The sequence below is a fragment of the Carcharhinus amblyrhynchos genome, chromosome 17 (genome assembly GCF_965287045.1).
Source record: "Carcharhinus amblyrhynchos chromosome 17, sCarAmb.v2.hapA, whole genome shotgun sequence".
Lineage (NCBI taxonomy): Eukaryota > Metazoa > Chordata > Chondrichthyes > Carcharhiniformes > Carcharhinidae > Carcharhinus > Carcharhinus amblyrhynchos.
Window position 1 is genome coordinate 32696604 of NC_137340.1, and position 24697 is coordinate 32721300.

Consider the following 24697-nt stretch of genomic DNA (forward strand, 5'->3'; position numbering starts at 1 on the left):
CAACTCTGACAGTATATGTTGACAGAGAAACAGAGCGAACATGAATCTCAAGTGTTAAAAGCAAATTACTGTGGATGTTGGAATCTGGAATGAAAAGAGAAAATGCTCGAAAATCTCAGCAGGTCTGGCAGCATCTGTAAGGAGAGAAAAGAACTGACATTGAGTTCAGACGACCCTTTGTCAAAGTTAAAGGCATAGAAAGTGGGAGATATTTACACTGCAGGGTGACGAAAAGAAAGATGAGTCATAGCCACAGAAACCAGGGGAAAGCCTACTAATGGCTGTCCACAGTGAGAATAAAGGGTGTGAATGGCCACACGGCAGACAGGCTGTAACAGATGATGTTCAGGGAAAGGGGGCAAAAAGATGGCTCAGAGGTAAAATGTAGAAAAGGGGAAGTGGGGGGGGGGGGTGGAGAAAGAGGGAAGGGAAGGGGGAAAGAGTCTAAAGTGTTAACTTAGTTTATCTCTTTCCCAGATGCTGCCCATCCTGTGACCTACAAGACTTAATGCAAAACCAAAAAAAGTGGTAGAAATTTTCAGTTAAGCAAGAGGCCTCTTGACCCATCATAATCAGCACGGTCTGCTAGAAAACTCCACAACTAATTCCACTGTGCTACTCCCATCCCTCGATTTATCTTCAGCCTCTATCGCCATGTATTTCCCTTCTTTTGGGATTTTATATTCCCAGCATCAAAGCAACTCCTAATGATGATTAGACAGGTCAAACGGCTGAAGCTCCTCCACAGGTTGGTGCAACTGCTGTGATATAATAATTGCAGACAAAGTTTTTAAAAACTGTACAAATGCAGTGAAAATATTCTAGGACTCTCAAGCTGTACGACAGACCAGTAATAATAAACACCACATTCCCAACCACAGTGGACCAATCAAAATGCAAACATAGAAATCTGCTGGCAATTAAAGACCCAATTCCCCAGAAAATTAGAGCTGCCCTCCCAAATCTTTGCAAACTATTGTGGACATGGCCATTTAGTGAAGCCCAATCTTCAATATGATTAATTTGCTAAATGAAACAATACCACTTCATTCAGAGTGCTTCCACAGAACTCTAACACTACTCCATTCAGACAAAGTGCTTCATTGGAGGTTATTTCAGATCGGAAGCATTAGCAGCTGATTATTGTCTTTGGTCGTTGGTTCTAACTGAACAGGTTTCAGCAAACTGCACTCAAGTTTATTCATTCTGGTCACAAGTAGGCTTACATTGACATGCAAAGTTACTGTGTAAATACCCTGGTCACCACACTCCGGCACCCGTTTGGTACACGGAGGGAGAAATAACTATGGCCAATGCACGTAACCAGCACCTCTTTCAGACAGTGGCCCAAGCTGGGAATCAGAGCTGGATTCCTGGCGCTGTACCACCATAGCACCCTGAATTTTTGCTGAAGACGACATTTGTTAAACTGGGACACTGACCACCTTCCTAGTGTAGGAAAGTTTGCTCCATCAGCAAGAGCTGTGCTTTTGGGTACCAGTAGCATGATGCAATATTATATCACATTGTGTGCGCAAATTTGCTCTGCAGCCATGTCATGGTACCTGCACTGGTCATGATCACGTTCTATCATATAATGAACAACTTGTTAAGATGACTGCCCTATCACATTTGGCAAATGGACTATAGGCAGAATGAAGTCTCTGGAAAATTAAACAGAGGCGGATGCTTTACAATCATTTGCGGAATTAGCACATCTCATTACTTAAGGATGGACAAACGCCTAAAGACTATAGAGTTTTGGATTCCCTAACTAACTATCTCCATGTTTCGTATAAGACAAATGGCCAGATCAAAAAACACTGCAAAATTGATAGCTGCCTTTGAATCAATGGTCTCCCTCATTTAAACTAGACAAAGTGGGCCTCCAAAGTGTTAACCCAACAGTCAGTGATCAAAGTTGGCTTCAAGGCCTGCATCCTAATTATTTTACGATGCAGCAGATGCTTCAAGAATAATAAAAATCAGCCAGCAGTCTGAGGACCAGGCTCAAACGAGCTGCAAGTCATCAAACACTTGGCTTACTACGGTTTCAAAGTTCATCTGAGAACCAACCTAAACTTCAACTATAGGAAACCTCAACCTGCTAGAAACCCTTTACTTTACAAGGCACTCACTTCAAATTTAAATCATTGGACCCATTCAAGGAAGCACAAGCCTGCCACATGGAAGACCAGAAACCAGACAGATGAACTGCAATCCACAAAACTACACTAATTGCATTCAATATTTGAGAGACACCAAGCATATGGCATTGCACTGATTGAGGACAAGTGAGACAAAGAATAATAAACATTTTAATCTCACTTGCTGCTGAATTACTGAACTGGATTACATAACTCAAGGGTAAAAGAACCTTCTTTCCACACAAAATCAACTAATTATAGGCAGAGAGAGAGAAAATGCATTCTCTCCATGTCATTACTGAATGCACGCTCACTGACTAAGGTGTCATGGTCCATCTCTGCATCCACTGTAGAGGTTTAAGATGAAGGGTTACCTGCAACCAAATGAAATGCAGGAAAATACAAGTGCAATCAGCTCACAAGCCTCAACTGTAATATAAAAATTGCTCTTGATTTCTAATCTAACATCTAATCAAATGTAGTTTTCTTTTCCTCCCACATGTAAACTAGTTTGGCTGACTGCATCACAACCTGCACCCATTTGGGTTTATTGTGAAACTTGTGCAGCTGCCTTAGCACTTGAAATGGGGGAAACTCCTCAGGGAGGAGGATGAGGACAAGTAATTCAACCCAACTAAGGCTGCAGTGTGACTTGTTCAATGATGTACTTGATTGGCAGTTCCTCTTAACTGAGCAAATAGTTATTTGGATTCATTAGGCCGCTGTAACTTTTCAAATTAGCATAACATCTCTACAGTGCAGGAGGCAGCCATTCAGCCCATCAAATCTGCACTGACAATCTCACCCAGTCCCAATTCCCGTAAGCCCACATTTTACACTGCTAATCCCCTTGACCATAGGGCCAATTTAGCGTGGCCAATCAACCTAATCTGCACATCTTGGAACTGCGGGAGGGTACCGGAGCTCCTGGAGAAAACGCCAACTCCACACAGTGACCCGAGGCCAGAACTGAACCTGGGTCCACAGCGCAGAGGCAGCAGTGCGAACCACTGTGCCACCATGCTGCCAGGTTCATGGAGTCCACAGACCATGTCTACGTTCACTCTTAGGCTGCACTCTCTTTTGATTACATGAAAAACCTTTTATTGATGTTCTGCTTGCACTTTAATCACACGCTCCTGATTTGGGTGGAGGGGGGGGGCGGTTGCAGAATTAGCATAGCATCTCTACAGTGCTATGCTCTAGGGTGCATTATCAATCCCTTTAATGACGTTTTGATTTCGTGTTTTAAGTTTCCTTTACATTTTGGTTTATTTTGTTTGGGGTGGTTCCCCTCTTTTTAAGGGGTCGCCCCTTTCACTTGGACCCTCAGCTTATGTTCTGGTATATTCAGTCTGGCAAAAAGAGCATCCACCTACTTTCAGATCAACTGATCTGCATGGGTTTTCAAAGGAAAAACAGCCCACTTTCAAATCTTGAACTAGTTAGCGAAGCTACATAACTTCCACATTTGTGGAAAGAAAATGGTCACGGTTAATCCCACTACTGCAAACTGTGAAATTGCGTGGTGCAGTATAATCCCCACACCCTCAAGAGAAGCCCACAGAAATACCACTGGGTGAAAGAATACAAAATATGGTTCACTTTCAGTCTAGACATTAGCTGATGTCAACACAGCTGCAGTCAATTGAACCAGAAAATAGCAAGAATAATCTGCAACAGAAAGCCTAAGTAAAAATCAAAAAACCGACGAGAGAAGGTATCAGTACAGGCAGTCCTCAGACACGACACAACTGTGTTCCTGAAATCCACTCAGAAGTTAGAACTGATTTTCCTTCAAGAACAATGTTGTAAATTGGGGTTTGGTTCTTAAAGGCCCGATACCCTATTTTCACTAAAATGACAAAATGCTGTACTGAATCAATTGCAAATGAGTATATAGCAATCATATCACAAGCAAAAAATACATAGAAATATAGCACCAAGTTAGGTAGATGGACAGTGCAGAACATTGGTCAGCTTGGATGAATACTGGAACCTGTTCACGAACAGTGGCAGAGTGGTGCCCTGAAGTCAAAACATGGCGACAATTTCTAAATGTCTTAGTGCCATTCATTAAAACGTAATCAAGCTGAGGACTGCCTGCACAGTTACAAGTGCAAGAATGAGCTTTTGACACGTGCAGAGTTCAATTTGGACAAATATTTTTGTAAACAAAAATCTTTTTTCCAATTTCTGTTCATAACCCATTGAGTAACCTGCGGTGATGTGCATGTGGATCAGGGACCTCAGACTAGTGTGTGTTTGGCCTGTTTTGGGCAAAATTGTTGATTGGATGTCCAGTTAACATCCAAATTGATTCAGTCACTGGGATAATGATGGCTCCCTGTATTTTGGTGTCAGAATCGATCTTTTGAGCTCAGATGTATTGTGTGCAGTGGCGTAACTGCAGCTCAAGCATATAAAATGATCTCAAATGCCTATCAGATTGCACAGCTCACTGTCGCTCAGCTTTATAATGGACCTCAGAACAGACTAGTCAACATCCAAAGGCCGAGCCAGATAAAGAAATGAGGCAGTTAAATTAATGGCACTTTCAATTATGGCAGGATGTTCACACCCATCATAATTAAGTTCCTGAAGTTGTTGACATTGCAAAATACAAATCATCTGACTGCAGTGAATTAGCATGGGTTCTGTGATCATAAAATAGAGTAGCACTGCTGCCTCACAGCACCAGGGACCCGGGTTGGGTCACTGTTTGTGCGAAGTCTGCACTTTCTCCCTGTGCCTGTATAGGTTTCCTCCCATTCAATGTGTGGGTTAGGTTGATTGGCAATAGTAAATTGCCCCCTAGTGTCAGGGAGATTAGCAGGGTAAATGCAAAGCGTTAAGGGGATTGGCCTAGATGGAATTCTTGTCGGTGCAGGTTCAATGGGCCAAATGGCCTCTTTTTGCATTCTATTAATTAATCCTGTGACTACCAAGGAGCAGTTACAGGCTGAGAATTCTGCAGTCAGCACCTCCCCACCCCCCCAAATCTATAATCAGTGTATTGTAGCGCCATGTATGAAATGCCCAGTCAGTCAGTCACTCACTAAGGCTCCTTCAACATTATCTTTGAAACCAATGACCTCTATAACCTAGAAAAGAGGCAAGCAGATGCATGGAAACACCAACTACAAGTCTCAACATCCTGACCTGAAACTACTGCATCACTCCGATAGTTTCAGGAACTAAATCCTGGAATTCCCTCCCTAATAGGGTGTACCCACACCATGGATTTCAGCAGTTGAGGAAGGCAACTCACCACCACCTTCACAAGGGCAGTTAGGGGATGGGTAATAAATGCTGGTCTTGGTGATGTTCACACAGTTGAATGAATAAAAGACAATTACCCACAGAGGAAAAATCCAAACAACCTGCACTTATAAATACCTTTAACACAATGGTGTCCCATGGCACTCCACAAGACTTTTTTTTCAAAGTTTATTTATTAGCGTCACAAATAAGGCTTACACTAACACTGCAATGAAGTTGCTGTGAAAATCCCCTCATCACAGTCTGGTGTCTATTCAGGTACACTGAGGGAGAACTTAGCATGGCCGATGCACCTAACCAGCATGTCTTTTGGACTGGGGGGGGGCAGGGGTGGTATCCAGAGCACAGAGGAAACACGCAGACATGGGGCAAACGTCCAGACTCTGCACAGACAGTGACCCAAACCGGGAATCCAATCTGCATCCCTGGCACAGTGAGGCAGCAGTGCTAACTACACAACCATGTAAAAGGAGATAATGAGACAGGTGATTCTATTCAAAGAACTCAGTTTTAAAGGAGCAACTTACAAGTCCATTACTACAAAAAAAGATTCAGAGCATAGAGACTAATCCTCAAAGTGACTGTTCTGGCATCACTCTCCAGTGACCAGATTCTAAAAGTCACAAGGAGGAAGAGTTCCTCAGAAGGAAGCTGAACATTGCATTTCACTACAAATTCAACATGTTTAATTTAGGATGACCAAAATGCAAGCGTGCGGCTGGGTCAGATTAGACTGAGTAGGTAGACAGTTAATTACACAGAATGAGTGATTGCTCTGGATACCAAATGACAGAAAAACTTGCAGTAAGCACCTAGGCGCCTCATTAGTTCTGCTGAAGCAGATCTGAAGTAAAAGCGTTAAGCCTTTTCATTAAATCTCATCCACAGCTACAAGAACAGAAGAGTAACGAGTCTCTGAAGACTTCCTCAAAAACAGATCGTGGGGAGCACTGGATGTTTATAAATTGAGCATTTAAACATCTTTGTTCCTCACGGTGCTGACATGTGACCGCACGTGTGTTCCTGTACCTGCTCTGTGCCGACTCCGCCTGGAAATAATTGCCACCAAAAATCTTGGGTGAACGTCATCTACACACTGTTCCTGCGATGGGGTTTCAGGGCTGCTCTTCTCATCATCTGAGGATTCATTATAATTGACAACCAGTTCTTCAATCTGCACAAATCCTTGGATTATTGGAACAATCCAGAAATCCGCATTGGGATCCTGCGAGACAAGAATATTGCACATTTATCTGATGAAAACTGCAGAATGGTTTCCAAGTGCCTTGAGTAATTTACATCTGTCTGTTTTTGACAGACAGGTCGAATTCTCTTCGACTGCCATTGCTCCCACTCTACACAGTTACAACCCAGGGTACAACTCTGCAGGGTGAAGTACTTTATTGTTTTAGATGCTTCAACACAATGTACCTTAATAATCTGCCTCAATAACCAGGGGGTATAAAGTTAAGCTAAGATGTAGAGGAGAAATTCTCTCACCCATGGGGTGGTGCCCGAGTCTGAAACTTGCGTAACCTTTAAGTATTTAGATACTCACTCGCACTGCCATAACCTCCAGGGATACTGCAATCATATCCTTCCTGTAATGCAGTGACCAGAACTGGATACAGCAGTCTACTGAAGGTTTTATACAGATTCAGCTTGATCTCCCTGCTCTTACATTCTGTAAATCAGCGAATAATGCATTCTTATGCCTTCATCATCAGCTGGTTTACCTGTTCCACCACATGAAGGAATCTCCAGGCACATTTGAGATGAACTCCCTTCTCTTGTTTGCACTCTAGACAATACCTACACTTGCCTGGATTGAAATCCATTTGCCATTTTAATGCCCACCAGACCAGTCCATTGATATCTTCCAGCAAGTTGCTTCACTGTCAGATCAATTGCAGCATCACGGCCAAACTTATCACAAGTTTAAAATCGCTGACATGCGAGATATTCCGCCTCAACAGTAAGGGACCAAAGACTGCCCAATGGGAATTCCATTGGAAACAGCATTCCAAGTCTCACAAATATCCACTGACCATTTCCTTGCTGCCACTGGGCCAACTGAGGATTTCAAGTTGCCCTTTTCCCTTGTATCCCATAGCTGTTTCCTTTTCGGACCAATCTGCTACGTGAGGGTTTCGTCAAACGTCCTGCTGGAATCCACAATTGTTCAGTCTATCCCTTCCTGCCTCGTGAATAAACAGTGAAACATTAGCAGTCCTCCAGCTCAAACAGGAAAAGTTTGGAAAATCGTAGAATAGAATCCCTACAGTACAGAAGCAGGCCATTCGGCCCATCGAATCTGCACCAACCATGATCCCACCCAGCCCTATTCCTGCAAACCTCCCCCCCCCACCCATTCCAGTGACGCCACATATTTATCCTGCTAATCCCCCTGACATTAAGTAGCAGCTTAGCATGGCCAATCAACACAACTCCTGTGAAGCAGTAGAACTAACCACTGTGCCACCCCCCAAAACAGTGATGGTCAGGGCCTTGCTTCTCTTGGCAGCCTGTGATGGATTTATCCCAATCAAGCAATTTATTTGTTTTCAAACCTCATTACTTCTTCTATCACTATGTTTACCCTATCCAGTACTTCAGATTGTCTGAACAGAAGAGAAGGAGCAAACATCTTCCAGTGTTGGCTCACGATTCCCAATGAAGTGGATGCGGGGGCACACGGACACACTACAGGAATGACAGCATGTCGTTAAGGTGATGAACTTTTAAATAAATTAGGCACAGGGAGGAGAGAACTGATTCTTTTTTGGATTAAAAATGATAGAACAAACATTTGCTGCTGAAAATTGTACGTAATAATTACAAGTTGGCTTGACTCTTTTTTAAATTATATCAGCAACTACAGAGTAAAGTATTAAAGCCCAGATGAGGCCGAAACAGCAATACGCAATAAACTCTCACAGCTCAACTGGCTAATAGGCTTTGAAGTGGTTTTTCATATCACAGTTGCAAAAACAACGTTCACATCCCCTAACACTGTATTAATGCACAAGACTTCATTCAATGAACTGTCTTATTGAGCTAAAATAGCAATCCATTCATGCCAAATAATTAAAAGGTCAAAGCAAAATAAATACAATTTTCTTCAGATGTGGATCTACCTGCTCCGAGCACTTGTAACCTTTGTCTAATGTACCTTGCTATAATTTACATTACAACATGAACAGATTGTCAAAACACACAGCCACCAAGATGGTGAATGGTGTGGGAGGCAGAAAATCACAAACTTACTCAAACTACTAAGGTCAGAGTAATGAAATTGGGTTATTTTTAACCCAGATTTTCATACAATACACAGCACATTTTACATTGGAATGCTGTTCTGTAAGATTTTAGAAATGGAGTCACAAAATCTTATAGTAAATAAAAAGATTCTTCCGTGTAGTCATTTAACTTTAGTTTTAAACGTGGAGACAGAGTCCCTTTGTAGGTTTGTCTGGAAAATAGTTTGATTAATGCACTGCGCGCAAGGGATTAAAGCAGGGATCAGTAACTTGATAAGACTAGAATTTACAGCAGTGATGGGCAACCTGGGCTATTGAGTGGGCCAAACAAGTGGCCTTCCATCTCAGTGGGCCACAAGATTGAAATCAGGTTTGTTCACTAACCATCATCTTTGAATATGATCAGATGAATTTAATACACGTTGAATATTTCATAAGTCATAAAACATGCTAAATCATTCATAATAAAACTACCAACTTCAAGTGGTAAAAAAAAATTAAGCTTGATTATACGTCATACTGAGTGTCCCCTCTGCATCCAATCAGCATGCACCTCACATGTCCTTGTTTTACAAGCATATCATTTCAGTCAGACCAGCAGGAACAAAGTTACTTGGATGGAAACCAGCAGAATGTGGCAACTCTGCACGTGAGCAATAGTTAACAAAATGGCTCGTGAGCAGGACGCAGGACCCTGGTGGGCCACAGGTTGCCATAACTGATTTACAGTCCCTGCTTGCCCTCTCGTTACTCAAAGATCAGCATTTGGCCAACGGTCCAATTCCAAATTAAATCAGGAGACATAGAAGCATGGGAAATTACAGCTCAGGCCTTTTGGCCCTTGTCTGTGCTGAACCATTTTTTGCCTAGTCCCACTGACCCGCTTCAACCATATCCTTCCACATCCCTCCACATCCACGAACCCTTCCAAGTTTTTCTTCAGATAAAAGAGACCCCACAATTACCACTTTATCCGGCAGCTCATTCCATACTCCCACCACACTCTGCATGAGGAATTCCCCCCACTAATATTCCCTTTTAAAAAACTTTTCTCCTTTCGCGCTTAACCCATGCCCTCTGATTCTCTTCTCTCCTGGCCTCATCTTTCTCCTTTCTTTGTGATGTCGGCTGTAGCTCAGTTGGTAACATTCGTGCCTCCTGATCAGACCTGCCCCAAGGGGCATGATGCAAAAACTGAAGTTGAAACTCCACAGCCATGCTGAGAAGGGGCATGGGGTCAGTAAATGCATCTTTTGGACAGGATGTTAAACTATTGGCTTTCAGATGGATGCAAAAGATCCCACAGCACAATCTCAAAAAGTTTATTTAGTGTCACAAGTAGGCTTACATTAACACTGCAATGCAGTTACTGTGAAAATCCCCTAGTCACCACATTCCAATTCCTGTTCAAGTACACTGAGGGAGAATTTAGCAAAGCCAATCCACCTCACTAGTGTGTCTTTCAGACTGTGGGAGGAAGCCAGAGCACCTGGAGGAAACCCACACAGACACAGGGAGAATGTGCAGACTCCACATAGACAGGGATCCAAGCTGGGAATTGAACCCAGGTCCCTGGTGCTGGGACAGCAGTGGTAACCACACTGCCACTATGCTGCCGAGGAGTGATTCCCCAGTGTCCTGGCCAAGATTTATTTCTCAAATCAGTTGCACCATAACAGATGATCTGGTCATTACCATGTGGCCATTGTGTGCAAATTGGTTAGAATCCCAGAATTCCCACAGCACAGGTGGCCATTTAGTTCATCAAGCCAGCTCCAACAACAATCCCACCCAGACCCTATCCCCATAATTCTACATATTTACCCTGCTCATCCCCTGACATGAAGGGGCAATTCAGCATGGCCATTCAACCTAACCCACATCAGAAGGAAACCAGAGCATCAGGACAAAATCCACAGATATGGGGAAAATGTGTAAACTCTACACAAAGTGACTGCAGGCTGGAATCGAATCCGGGTCCCTGGCGCTGTGAGGCAGCAGTGCTAATCACTGTGCCATGTTTGCCACATCGCAACAGTGACAACACTGCAAAACTGGCTGTAAAGCATCAAGGTCCTGAGCTCATGAAAGGAGTTTCTCTTTTTGACACTTAATTATGTGACTAGCAAACCAAAGTAGGTGAAAGATGGATACTCTACCACATGAAATTTCTTTTGCAAATGTTTCCTATAAAAATCTGTTTTGTTTCACTGAAAAACAAGAGGTTATAGTGATGCTAAGCTAAAATGACAGAGCTGTTAAACTATAATCTATTACTGAATGTTACTATAGCAACACAGAACTCTGGTTAATGAAAATAGCCCTGGACTCCTTGTAGAATTGTGGCAAAACAAAGTTAATGGGAACAAATGCAGAAAATCTTTAATTTAGCTGAAAAGATTACCGCTGCAAGAACATAAGGGCACAAACAAACAGATTCTAATTGAATTCCACCCCAGCATGATACAACTCCAACCAAGCTGCTCTTTAAATTAACCAGTGGTGACTTTGATCATTGTCTGTAAGAAAATCAAATAATGCCGCCCACACCAGCCCTCACAGCAAATCTGAGGGGAATCGATTTGGAAATGGGCGAGTGTTAAGGAATGAAAGAATTTCATCTCACTGGAGTTAGACGATCAGATGATGTAGTTTACTTTTTAAAAATTCTCTACTTATACAAAAACCCAAATTGAAGGAGCAATATTTAATTCCAAAAAGTTAAGGTTCGATTTGATAGAGAAGATGGCGGCCTCATGGTATTATCACCAGACAATTAACCCAGAAATTCGGTGAATGTTCGGGGACCTGGGTTCAATCCCTCCCCACAGCAGAAGGTGGAACTTGAAATTCTATAAAATTACCTAGAAGAAAGAACCTACTGCTCACCCTGGAAATAATAGATCCATTGGTGATTATTTTTAAAATTCTTTGGATTGGTTCTTATAGATTGGAGGGTAGCTAGTTTAAGACTGCTATTCAAAAAGGGAGGTAGAGAAAACAAGGAACCATAGGCTAGTGAGCCTGATACTGTTACTGAAAGTTGCTAGAGTCCATCATCATGGATTTCATAATGCAGCATTTGGAAGGCAGTGATATAATCAAACATATTCAGCACGGATTTACAAAAGGGAAATCATGCTTGAGGAATCTATTGTAATTCTTTGAGGATATAATGAGTGGAGCTGACTGAGGACAACCAACAAGGTCTCACATAACAGACTATGTAAAGTTAAAGCACATGGGATAGTAGGTAACACCTCCAGGTAGATAGAAAGCTTGTTTGCAGATAGGAAGCAAAGAGTTGGCATAAATGGATCTTTTCCCAATTGACAATCAGTGACTAGTGAGGCTTTGCAGGCATCCGTGCTAAGACCCCAACTGTACATATTAATGATGTGGAAGAGGAATTGAATGTATTATCTTCAGATTTACAGATGATCCAAAGTTGGGTGGAAAGGTGAGCAGTGAGGAGGATGCAAAGATGTTTGATTGGACAGGCTGAGTGTGTGGGCACATGTATGGCAGATGAGTACAATGTGGATAAATGTGAGGCCATCCACTTTGGTAGCAATAACAGATTTTTGATTCTTGGGTGTAAATTGAGAATGGTGGATACTCAGACCTTGGTGTTTTTGTGCAGTTACAGACAGTAAAAGAGACAAATGGTATGTTGGCCTTCCGAGCAAGAGGATTTGAGTATAATGACAGGGATCTTTTGCTGCAATTGGATATGGCATTGGTGAGGCCACATCTGAAGTATAGGTGCCGTTTTGATGTCCTTACCTGAGGATGGATGTTCTTGCTATAGAGGGAGTGCAGTGAAGATTTACCAGGCTAATCCCTGGGATGGCAGGTCTGTCACATGAGGAGAGACTAAGTCAATTAGGATCATATTCACTCAACTTTAGAAGAGAGAGGGGATCTCAGAAATTTGTCAAATTCTATAAGGGTTAGATAGGGTAGGTTCAGAAAGAATGCTCCCAATGGTACTGGAATCCAGAACCAGGGATCACAGTTTGAGGATAAGGGGTAAACCTTTTAGAACTGTGAGGAGAAACTTCTTCAGAGTGGTGAATTCACAACCACAACTACTGGAGGCCAAAACTGATTGCAAGAAGAAATTAGATATAACTCTTGGGGCTAAAGGGGTCAAGGGATATGGCAGGAAGGGGGAAGAAATCAGGATATTGACTATGATCAGCCATGAAATAAACCATGTGCAGATCATTAGTCAGAATATATATCAAGGGCATGGAGTTTCAGGTCAAGGCAACTCACTATTTTGTTACCATATTCCGCTGACAGGGATCAAACAACATTTGGTTTAAGTGAATGAACAGTGGGATCAGTGTGCACCATCTACAAGATGCACTGCAGGAACTCAGCCAAGGTTCCTTAGGCAGCACCTTCCAAACCCACACTAACCACCACCTAGCAGAACAAGGCAGAAGATGCCTGGAACACCAGCACCTGAGGTTTTCCTCCAAATCACTTACCATCCTGACTTGGAAATATATCACCATTCTTTGAGTTGCTGCTTCAAAATTCTGGAACTCCGTCCCGAGCACTAGTTTGGGTGTACTTTTATTCATTTATGGGACATGCGAGTTGCTGGCTGGCCAGCATTTATTGCCCATCCCTAGGTACCCTGAGAAAGTGGTGGTGAGGTGCCTTCTTGAATCACTGCAGTCCATGCGCTGTGGGTTGACCCACAATGCCATTAGGAGGGGGGGGGGAATTCCAGGATTTTGACCAAGTGACTGCGAAGGAACAGCAATATATTTCCAAGTCAGGATAGTGAGTGGTTTGGAGGGGAACTTGCAGATGGTGGTATTCCCAGGTATCTGCTGCCCTTGTCCTTCTGGATGGAAGTGGTTGCAGATTTGGAAGATGCTGTCTAAGGATCTTTGGTGAACTGCTGCAGCGCATCTTGTAGATAGTACACACTGCTCCTACTGAGCATCTGTGGTGGATATGGTGCCAATTAAGCGGGTGTTTTATTCAGGATGGTGTCTAGTTTCGAGTGTTCTTGGAGCCACAATCATCCAGGCAAGTGGGGAGTATTCCATCGCACTCCTGACTCTTGCCTTGTAGATGGTAGACAGGTTTTGGGAGTCAGGTGGGGAGTTACTCGCCACTGTACTCTTAGCCTCTGACCTGCTCTTGTAGCCACCACGTTTATGTGGTGAGTCCAGTTGAGTTTCTGGTCAATAGTAACTCTGAGGGTGGGGGAATTCAGTGGTGGTAACAACAGAATGTCAAGGGGTGGTGGTTAGAGTGTCTCTTACTGATGATGGTCATTGCCTGGCATTTGTGTGGTGCGAATGTTACTTGCCCCTTGTCAGTCCAAGCCTAGATACTGTCCAGGTCTTGTTGCACTTGAACATGGACTGCTTCAGTATTTGAGGAGTTGTGAATAGGGAACATTGGTGAACATGCCACTCCTGACCTAATGATGGAAGGGAGGTCATTGAAGAAGCAGCTGAAGATGGGTGAGTCTAGGACACTACCCTAAGGAACGCCTACCCCTCAGCAAATGCAGTGCTTCAAGGCAGCAGCTCATTGCCACTTTAAGGATTACCAGAGATGGAAATGCTGGCCTAGTCAGCAATGCCCACAATCCATAAAAAGACTTAAGATTGGTTTACATGCTGTGTATGTACCCTATGTTTTTCAGCTTAACACCATAGCTACTTACGTTTAACTTAATCAGATCATTCATCATGTGCTTGTTCCAAAAAAATCTGTCATCAACCTAGCAAAAGAGGAAACACATTATCAAATAGCAGCACATTATTTATCGATAGTTTATTAAACTTCATTTTGACAACACATCCTCTCTTATTCCAGTGTTCTGAACTGCAGTGCTGCTAAAGAGTCTATAATTGAAGCTAATTGGATCCAAGCTACTCAGAGTAATTACAATGGAAGGTCTTCCAGTAAATCCAAGTGACTGGAACAAATAGAACAGTTATCTGGATTTAACTAACATTAACTTCACAGAGTACCAAATGCACTTCACAGGTACTGTGAAAATAGATAGCAAGTTTGAGGGGTGCAATCAAGGCGGTGGGATCTTCAGGGGAGGGATACATTAAGGGAGGTGGTATTTGGAATACCAGAGCATGGGATGGCAGCTGAAGGCATACCCATCAGCAATGGCTGAAAGAGGCCTACAACTGGATTAAGAAGGCAGATGAGTTGGCATGGCAGTGGACAAGAAAATCAGAACAAAATCAACAGCTGGGGGTATAGTTATTTTGAAAAAAACTTACTTTTTATCCTCCTGACCCTACTTCAGCTAAAAAGATAACATAAGTTCCAGGTAGGAATTGTTGCCAGTACTGTGGAAGTTGCTCACAAAGTGGCAGGCAGTCAATTCCTCCCTTGTTGGCTTGCCTTTCTTTGACAATGAGCTACCTGACAGAACTGGCAGGAAGACTGGAAGAGTGTCAAGCAGCTTGTTAAAACGCAAGACATCTCTCCTATGAATTATGATGTTAACTAAATTTTTAAAGAATTGCTAGGGAATGTACACAGGATAGCTGAGAAAGTAGATTGCAGTCACAAATGGTTATAAATGACCCCCTCTATCTATGGGGAGCACTTAGTGAAGAATATCTTACCCTTCGCCATATCGATCCCCCTTTCTTCTCAGAGGCACTCAGCCTCTGCACAGAATTTGTCAAGTCATAGGTCAGGCTATAATAAAATGAATCCGAGTCCATAAACATCTTGATTAACTCCTCCAACAATCTTCGTTCCAAACGCTCCTTTTCTTTGTGTTCCTTGGCCTGCAAACACAAACCAGTTGACATGAATACGACAACAAAATGAGCAACTGACAGGTTCCATGTTGCCTGGATGTAAAACCTTGCAGAGTCTCAGCCCTAGCCCTACTCAGTGCTGGGTGGGTTTCTGACTCCGCATTAGGAGTGACTTCCTGCTCGTGTTCTGCTTCTCCTTTTCAGAGCAGAAGTCGTGGATATGGATCAGTGTTCAGTTTATTATTCACAAACTTCAACTGAAAGAACAAACAGGGGATGGTGTACAGACCTTGTAAAAGGTGACATACAGGACTTAGCTTATGGCACGGGGATGCAGAGCATCTTCTCTTAAGATGCTAGATCACATCTTTAATTACTACAATGCACGAACAAGCCATCTGTCCCATTGAGTCTCACCAATTCTGACACAGCATCACACCGAGACCCTATCCACGTAACCCTATGTACTTACCCCACTAATCTTAACATCTTGGGACCCTAAGGGGCAATTTAGTATGGCCAATCTAACCTGCACATCTTTGCACTATGGGAAGAAACTGGAGCATCGAGAGGAAACCCACATAAACACAGGGAGAATGCGCAAACTCCAGAGTCACCCAAAACTGGAATTGAACCAAGGTCTCTGGTACTGTGAGAAAGACTGTCACAACAAAGTGCAGAACAGTGATACAAGATGAGCAGGAGAGAGCAGCTCAGGCTACATCTGTGCCTGTGTGTGAAGGCTTCCAATCAATACCTCCCTGTCCCTACCCAGCCTACTCAATACACACTGCTAATCAAGATAACCCACTTATTTCACATCTTTCATCCACTCCTATTAAAAAGGGTGAATCAAGTATACAGATCCTTAAGGCTTTGTAAAAGGTGGCATTCAGAATTTAACATACGAGTTACATGCTGGTTGGTACCTCTTCTAAATTGGCAAATTTAAATTGAACTGAGATGTCTGGCTTCTTCAAGATTCAAAGAATCTGTCAGACTTGTCTCTGAATTATTAGCTTCCTTTCAGAACAAAGCAGGACTTGTGGCAGTTTATGTATCCATTCTTAACAAATCAACCTTCAAAACATATTTGTACAACTTCTTTGGCTTTGCATTGTTGCCGATGACTCACATGTATTTCTGAGCTGTTGTGACTGTGCAAGCGGAAATTAATTCCAATTTGAACAAGGCCCAAGTCAGTTGTAGGGGGATGGGCCATCATTGCCGACCACACTGATGCTGAGGTTATGGTCACGTGCTCCTTCCTGCAATACCACGCTTGTGACAATCTGAAGACAGTTCTTATCTTTTCTGTTCTCCATTTGGAGATTTTGGCACCTGTTAGTATACAGTGAAAAGTAATGTTTCTTGCGTGCTGCACAAAGCACACTGCAGAGAAGGAAGACAGTGCAGAATGTAATCTTAAGTCATAACTAGGGTGTAGAAAAAGATCAACTTAATGCAAGGTAGGTCCATTTAGAAGTCAGTTGGCAGCAGGGAAGAAACTGTTCATGTCAGTTGATACATGCTCTCAGACTTTTGAATCTTTTTCCTGATGGGAAGAGGTAGAAGAGAGAACGTCCGAGGTGCATGGGGTCTTTGATTATTCTAGCTGCTTTTGAGGCAGCGGGAAGTGTAGGATGGGAGGCTGGCTTGACTGATGGACTGGGCTTCATTCACAACTCTGTGCAGACTGTTCCCAGCTGTCAAAATCAACTGGCCTGACATGTCACACTTGCATGGATCCATGTAGCCTAGTTTTGACTTGTCCACTGGCACCATCAAGATTTCTGTACAATGGCAACTATCATCCATTCTAATAACATGGCCTAACCATCATAGTCAATGTCACTTCAGCATTGCCATGACACAAGTAGGAAAAGTACAGTGCTTCTGCATTGGGGATTCTATACTGCTAAACGATCCCAATGATCTTTCGTAAGCAACAGAGTTTTTTAAAGTTTATTTAGTGCCACAAATAGACTTACATTAATACTGCAACAATATTACTGTGAAAATACTGTAGTCGCTACACTCCGACCCCTGTTCAGGGGCACCAAGGATGAATTTTAGCATGGCCAACGCACCTAACCAGCATGTCTTTCGGACTGTGGGAGGAAACCAGAGCACCTGGAGGAAACTCCCAGACACGGAGAATGTGCAACCGTATGAAGTAAATTGCGTAGCAAGAACCCTAGTATCTGGGATATTGCAACAATTAAAATACGAAAAAGACGACAAGGTCTCTCTCTCTCTCTCTGTAATAACTGCATTCTTATAATTTGATGTGTATCAAAAATCCCACTGGAATCTTACTGGAATGTGCAAAATCCTGACAGCACCAGAAATTATGCAATGAATGTTCATGCTTCATCTGTGGATACAGAGAACACCACTTCCAAAATGGTGAGTAGTTTACTATTAGATTCAGGAAAGGCAATGTGCCCTCCCAGAGGGTTAGATTAAAACCACTGCTTCTCAAAGACAACCCAGGATAGCTCCCCTGTATCACCTGGAAATAACATTATTCCCACCAACTTGAATATATGAATACAATAGGAAAGCAGCACAAAAGTACATATTTCAGAAGAATATTTTATGGACTGTGAACGTTTAGTACAATGTTTATAACAGATCACATTTCTCCTGCCCTTGCTCAACATCTTAGCTAAAGCCAAGTGTGGAAAATTGCTGACTCAAAACCACATCACTGTGTAACAGCAGATTGAAATGCATTCCCCGCCACCTCCCTCCATGGCCCTGTCCCTCATCCCCTCCAGCCTCACATAAGAAACATAAGAAATAGGAGCAGGAGTAGGCCATCTAGCCCTTCGAGCCTGCCCCGCCATTCAATAAGATCATGGCTGATCTGAAGTGGCTCAGTTCCACTTTCCTGCCTTGTCCCCATAACCCTTAATTCCCTTGCCTATCAAAAACCTATCTACCCGCGTCTTAAATATATTTAGCGAGGTAGCCTCCACCACTTCAACGGGCAGAGAATTCCAGAGATTCACCACCCTTTGAGTGAAGAAGTTCCTCCTCAACTCCGTCCTAAACTGACCCCCCCCCCCTCCTTATCTTGAGGCTGTGCCCTCTAGTCCTCCTGTCCTTTGAGCGGGAAGAGCCTCTCCACCTCTATCCTATCCATCCCATTCATCATCTTGTACATCTCAATAAGATCTCCCCTCATTCTTCTAAACTCTAACGAGTACAAGCCCAGTTTATTCAGCCTCTCCTCATAGTTCAACCCCCTCAACTCCGGAATTAGCCTAGTAAACCTCCTCTGCACTCCCTCCAAGGCCAAAATATCCTTGCGTAAGTGCAGCGACCAAAACTGCACCAGTACTCCAGCTGCGGCCTCACCAATGCCCTGTACAGCTGCAGCAAGACCGCCCTACTTTTATATTCAATCCCACTCGCTAGGAAGGCCAGCATCCCATTCGCCTTCCTGACCACCTGCTGCACCTACAGGCTGGGTTTTCTCACAACGCTTATGTATCTGCATCCCTTGAATTCCAGCCTCCTCTGCATTGCCAGTTTTATTTGTTCCACCATTGGTGGCTGTGCCTTCAGTTCCCACAGCTGTAAGCACTGTTATGTCATCCCTCCATTTCTGCACTTCACTTTCCTCCTTTAAAGGCAGTCAAAATTGACCTTTCACCAAGCTTTTGATCATCTGACCTAGTATCTCCTCATCAGGCTTGATGTCTTAGCTTGATAATGCTCCTGTGAAGTCCCTTGGGATGTTTTATGTTCAAGATGTTGTTGAAATATAGTAACAGTCACAATTAGATTTGTAACATTTAAAGCATACGTTCCCAATAAGCCTTGCATTAGAACTCGGATAAAACGGTATCCAAAGGGCAGTTTATTTAGTGGCTAATTGAAGCATTGGAAAACTCACTCCCCTGCTAGACTATCCGAAGTCCGTCAGTTCAGTTTGATTGCCCTGGAAGTCACTGCTGCATGCAGAAATCAAAAAAGGCCTGGTCAAAATAAGAAATGAATGCTGAGAACACTTTAATAGACTGTGTCAGCAACAACAGCGAGAGATTTAATATCAACCTCCTTCTACTCTGCCTCTGTAATGGTTCTTGAACTCAATCATGATTTGTTCCCAATTCGGGAAGTTAAAATCTGTTGCTGACATTTCCATTGTCATTATCATTGCAGCAGTCAGACTGCCAGATTACATCAAATTAAGCCCACTTGGTGCTGTGAACTCTCACTATTAGCCAGTTTCGCACTTCCCAAAAATTGTTTCACTTACGGCAATCAGCCAAGAAAGTTTCTCCCGTAATGGATATGTTTCAAGTGACTTCCAAATAAAAACCTGAACTCGCTGGCCTGCAACATCTGTGGGGTCCTTTCCTGAACAATTTTCACTCATTCCCTTCTGACTTCAGCTCTTAATGCTTTGAGCCACCTTGACTTTTTTGAATTCCGAAATCAATTGTGAGCAGGCTTTATTAACAACAAGGGTATTAAAAAAGAACCCATTGTCTTCACCAGGTGCTTACTTCCTCTACCAGCAGGAGTTTCCAACTGATGATCTCATTTTTAAATCAAGGCCGATTTTAACTTCCCTAATCCACCCTGGGTATAGCCAGCATGAACCTGGGACTTTCCTGATCTGCAAGATTCTCAACTATTTTGCAACTAGGAGGTTTTTCCTCCTTCAGGCGGAGAAAGTATAGTGTGAAACATGTCTCTTCTTGCCAAGCTATTTCAGTATCTGCTTCACTGTATAAAAATGGATCCAGCTCTCTCTTGGGCACAAAAAGGACAAAGCCAATCTTAGCAATCTGCTCCCAAAATGATGCAAAATGTGATAAAGTTGTCACATATCAATAATCTGCTCATACATGCTCAGTTTGGGTTCCACCAGGATCACTCAGCTCCAGATCGCATTACAACCTCAGTCAAACCACAGACAAAGAGCTGAGTTCCAAGGTGAGAGTGACCGCCCTTAACATCAAGGCAACACCTGACCAAGTGCCGCATCAAGTCCTAGGACAACGCGACCGCGACCAAAGGATGATGGTTGGGTCAAATCATTTCAGACCCAGCACCTCTGTAGCAGTTCCTCAGGGTAGTGTCCTAGACATCATCAGCTGCTTCATTAATAACCTACCCTCCGTCAACTGGTCAGAAGTGGGGATGTTCCCTGATGATTGTACAACACCCAGTTGCATTCATAATTCCTCAGATGCTCAAGTCCATGCCCACATGAATTACCTAGACAGTTAGGTTTGGGTTGATCAGTAGCAAGTAGCATTCCCACCATACAAGTGCCGAGCAATGACTACCTTCACAAAAAAGAGAACCTAACCATCTCCCCATGACGTTCAATGGCTGAATCCTCCAACACCACTCTGGGAGTTACATTTGACCAGAAGCTGAATAAATCCTGAAGTGCAGGTCAAAGACTGGGAATCCTGTGGCAAGTAACTCACCTCAACTCTCCAAAGTCTACCCACCATCTACAAGGCAGAAATTAGGAGTGGGATGGAATACTCTCCACTTGCCTGGATGAGTGCAGCTCCAAAGCTTGGCATCATCCAGGGTACAGTCCACTTGATTGGGGTGATGGTGGAGAGCATGAATGGGATGCCAAAGTGGCAGTGGTGTGTACTGTACACAAGGTACACTGCAGCAACTCAGCAGGGCTCTTTCGGCAACAACTTGCAACCTCTAGATCAAGGACAGCAAGCTCATGGAAACAGGACCAGAGTTTGCCTCAGTTACACATCTTGAAATGGAAATTCATCACCGATTTCAGTCACTTCATCAAAATCCTGAAACTTCCCCCCTCCCACAGCAGCATTGTGGGTGCACTGATACTACATGGCCCGCAGCAAGTCAGCTTCTTAAGGGCCAAACATGATATTATCCTCCCAGTAAACCTTGCGAGGGATACTCACGTCCCACTAATAGCTGTGGAGAAAGTAAAAAAAAAATGTAGATTCAGGAAAAATGTTTCCAAAGGTGAAGGAGTCCAGAACTATGGGGTCATAGTTTAAGGATAAGACGCAAACATTATAGGACTGAAGTAAGGTGAGGTGAAATTTCTTCACCAGAGAGTAGTGAATGTGTGGAATGCCATAGCAAACTCAAGTGGGCCAAGTGGCCTAATTCAGCTCCTATGTCTTATGGAATTCAGTACCACACAAAGCAGTTGACGCCTAAACATTGCATGATTTCAAATATGATACTAGATAGCTCTTGGGACGAAAGGGATCAAAGGATATTTGGGGGTGGGGGAAGAAAGAGAGAGAGAGAGAAAAGGGATCATGATATTGAATATGTTCAGTCATGATCAAAATGAATGATGGAGCAGGCTCGAAGGGCTTCTCGTTTCTATGTTTCTATTATTGGATTAAGCAGCAGGAACAGGTAAGAATCACCATTCTTGGTCTATTTGTTGATATTAGCAGTTTATATTCACTGATTTATAACCTGGGCAATAATGCACAAAGTTAATGAGATTACACATCTCAGAAAATGACTCAGTTAGGACAAAGTAAACAAGTATATAGTATCCCCCATGAAACATTTGCAACTCATCTCAAACACTGGCAAAATTTCAAGTTAAGTCGATAAAGAACCATAATTTGTACTGACATGCTTACTCTCTGGAGATAAAATGGGTTCAGGTCAAAAGGAGGACATGATTGAGGTTTTTATACCAGGTTATATGTTGAGGTAGCCACTCTCCACATTGCCTCTTTCTTGCCCCCACTGCATTGCTAAATCCAGCTCCTTCACCCCAATCGTAGTCATTGATATACACCAACTCACACGGATCTCTAAATTTGCAGGTGGAGAGTGTCAGATTTAGCTATGCAAGTAGCAGGAACCTGCTCCCAGGATTCACGCTAATATGTTAATCTTCAGTGTGCAAACACAAACACCAGCTCTTTCCATCAACCAAGCTGGGACACAGGAGATCAATGCAAAGTGAACCAATAAAATGCATTTTCTCGCTGCTTGTGCTTGACAGTAAAAAAGGGAAAGGTAGTTAACAAATTGATAGCGGTGTTTGATTAACCTATCGAAGAATGTTGGCGTCACCACATTTCCAGCAACATTAGAGAGAATAGTTAGATCTGTGTCTGATCATACCACAAAGATACCAACATGACCTTGGGATCTGCCAAAGTGTACAATGACCTAATCGAGTGATGCAGTAGCATCAGACATCAAGGCACTGACTGCCAGCCTGATGTACAGGTCCCTGGCCAAAGGGGCTCCCAGCAGTGTGCACTGACTGCCTCTTTCCATGAAGGTCAAATCACACAGTTTCAAAGTAAAATCTACTTATAAAATTTGACATTAGTTTGGATGAGAAATATTTTCATTGCGTTGCATTTGGGGAGCAGTCAAGCGAATCAAAGCAGCTCATATCCATAAATTTGCATCACAAACCTCTGCTGCTTGCCCAAGGCTCCTTTGCTTTGTCTAAGAATAGACTGCTGCAGCTTCACTGCAAACCTTCAGCCAGCACATGCACAATAACGATTCAGTCCATGTACTTTACCCATGCCTGTGGAACTGTGCATCAGTCTGATTAAGGTGGGGGGGGGGGGGGGGGGGGGGGTGGGTGGGTGTGTGTGTGTGTGTGTGTGTGTGTGTGTGTGTGTGTGTGTGTGTGTGTGTGTGTGTGTGTGTGTGTGTGGAAAAACTAGCATTTGAACAAAGAGCACCGCATGTCTCAAATCACTTTATAGCCGAATGCAGACGATTAGTCAGTGTTGCAGAGTAGAAGCTACTGCAGCCATTTGGTGCACAGCAAGTTCCCACAAAACAGGAAAGTGATAACGATCAGATAACCTATTTTCACAATATGGATTGAGAGATACTCATCGGCCAAGACACCAGGAATAATGCCTTTGTTCTTCTCCAAAAAGTGTGTCACGGAAACTTGTACATCCACCAAGCAGGCAGATGGGAGTCTCGGTCTAACATTTCATCCATCAGGGGCAAAAAGGTGGCAACAGCAGTTAGCACTGTTGCCTCTGAGCCAGGGACCCAGGTTCAATTCTGGTCTTGGGTCACTGTCTGTATGGAGTTTGCACACTGAGGGTTTCCCCTGGGTGCTCTGGTTTCCTCCCACAGTCATGGTGTGGAGATGCCAGCGTTGGACTGGTGTAAACACAGTACGAAGTCTGACAACACCAGGTTTAAGTCCAACTGATGTATTTCAATAAATACAAAATAAAATCGGTTGGACTTAAACCTGGTGTTGTCACACTTCTGACTGTATTCCTCCCACAGTCCAAAGCTGGATTGGCCATGATAAATTAGAACATAAGAAATAGGAGCAGGAGTAGGCCATCTGGCCCTTCGAGCCTGCCCCGCCATTCAATAAGATCATGGCTGATCTGTTGTGGCTCAGTTCCACATTCCCGCCCTCTCCCCATAACCCTTAATCCCCTCTCTCATCAAAAACCCATCAACCCGCGTCTTAAAAATATTTAGCGAGGCAGCCTCCACCACTTCAACGGGCAGAGAATTCCAGAGATTCACCACCCTTTGAATGAAGAAGTTCCTCCTCAACTCCGTTCTAAACCGCCCCCCCCTTTATTTTGAGGCTGTGCCCCCTAGTCCTACTGTCCTTTGAGCGGGAAGAGTCTCTCCACCTCTATCCTATCCATCCCATTCATCATCTTATACATCTCAATGAGATCTCCCCTCATTCTTCTAAACTCTAACGAGTACAAGCCTAGTTTATTCAGCCTCTCCTCATAGCCTCAATTGCTCTTTAACGTCCCAGGACGTATAGGTTAGGAATGATTAGCAGGGTAAACACATAGGGTTATGGGAAGGGGCCTGTGTGGGATGCTCTGACAGGGAGTCAGTGCAAACTCGATAGAGCCTCCTTCTGTACTGCTGGGATTGTATGATTCTAAATGATTAATAATCCCTCGGTTAAGTGTCAGCTTTGATATTTACGCGCAAGCCCCAGATTAGGACTCAAATCAGGAGTATGTAACCGATTGAATCACAGCTGACAACGTGTAAAAGACATGCAATGTCCAAACCCCTCTTTATTTAAACCTTATTTTCAATGATCTCCTGTTTCTTCAAAACATGAATGCCCCTTTCAAGCAGAATTAAAATACTTCACACAACATTGTATTTGTAGCCACTTTTAAAGAGGCCTTATTTTTAAAGCCATCGTCTACATCTGTGAATTCCTGGATTCAGGTGAAGGGAAGTTAAAACACTGCAG

The 24697-nt window shown here is 43.3% G+C and overlaps 1 protein-coding gene across 2 annotated transcripts in view; it reads right to left on the minus strand.

The window, feature by feature from the left end:
- inpp5f (inositol polyphosphate-5-phosphatase F) overlaps positions 1-24697 on the minus strand; it is a 216584-nt gene that overhangs the window by 67782 nt on the left and 124105 nt on the right. For both annotated transcript variants that reach the window (XM_080205744.1, XM_080205743.1), the window contains exons 5-7: positions 15319-15486; positions 14391-14447; positions 6459-6654 (exon numbers count right to left, since the gene is read on the minus strand). In XM_080205744.1, the coding sequence (XP_080061870.1) occupies positions 6459-6654; positions 14391-14447; positions 15319-15486 (421 nt within the window). The remainder of the gene's footprint in view (positions 1-6458; positions 6655-14390; positions 14448-15318; positions 15487-24697) is intronic.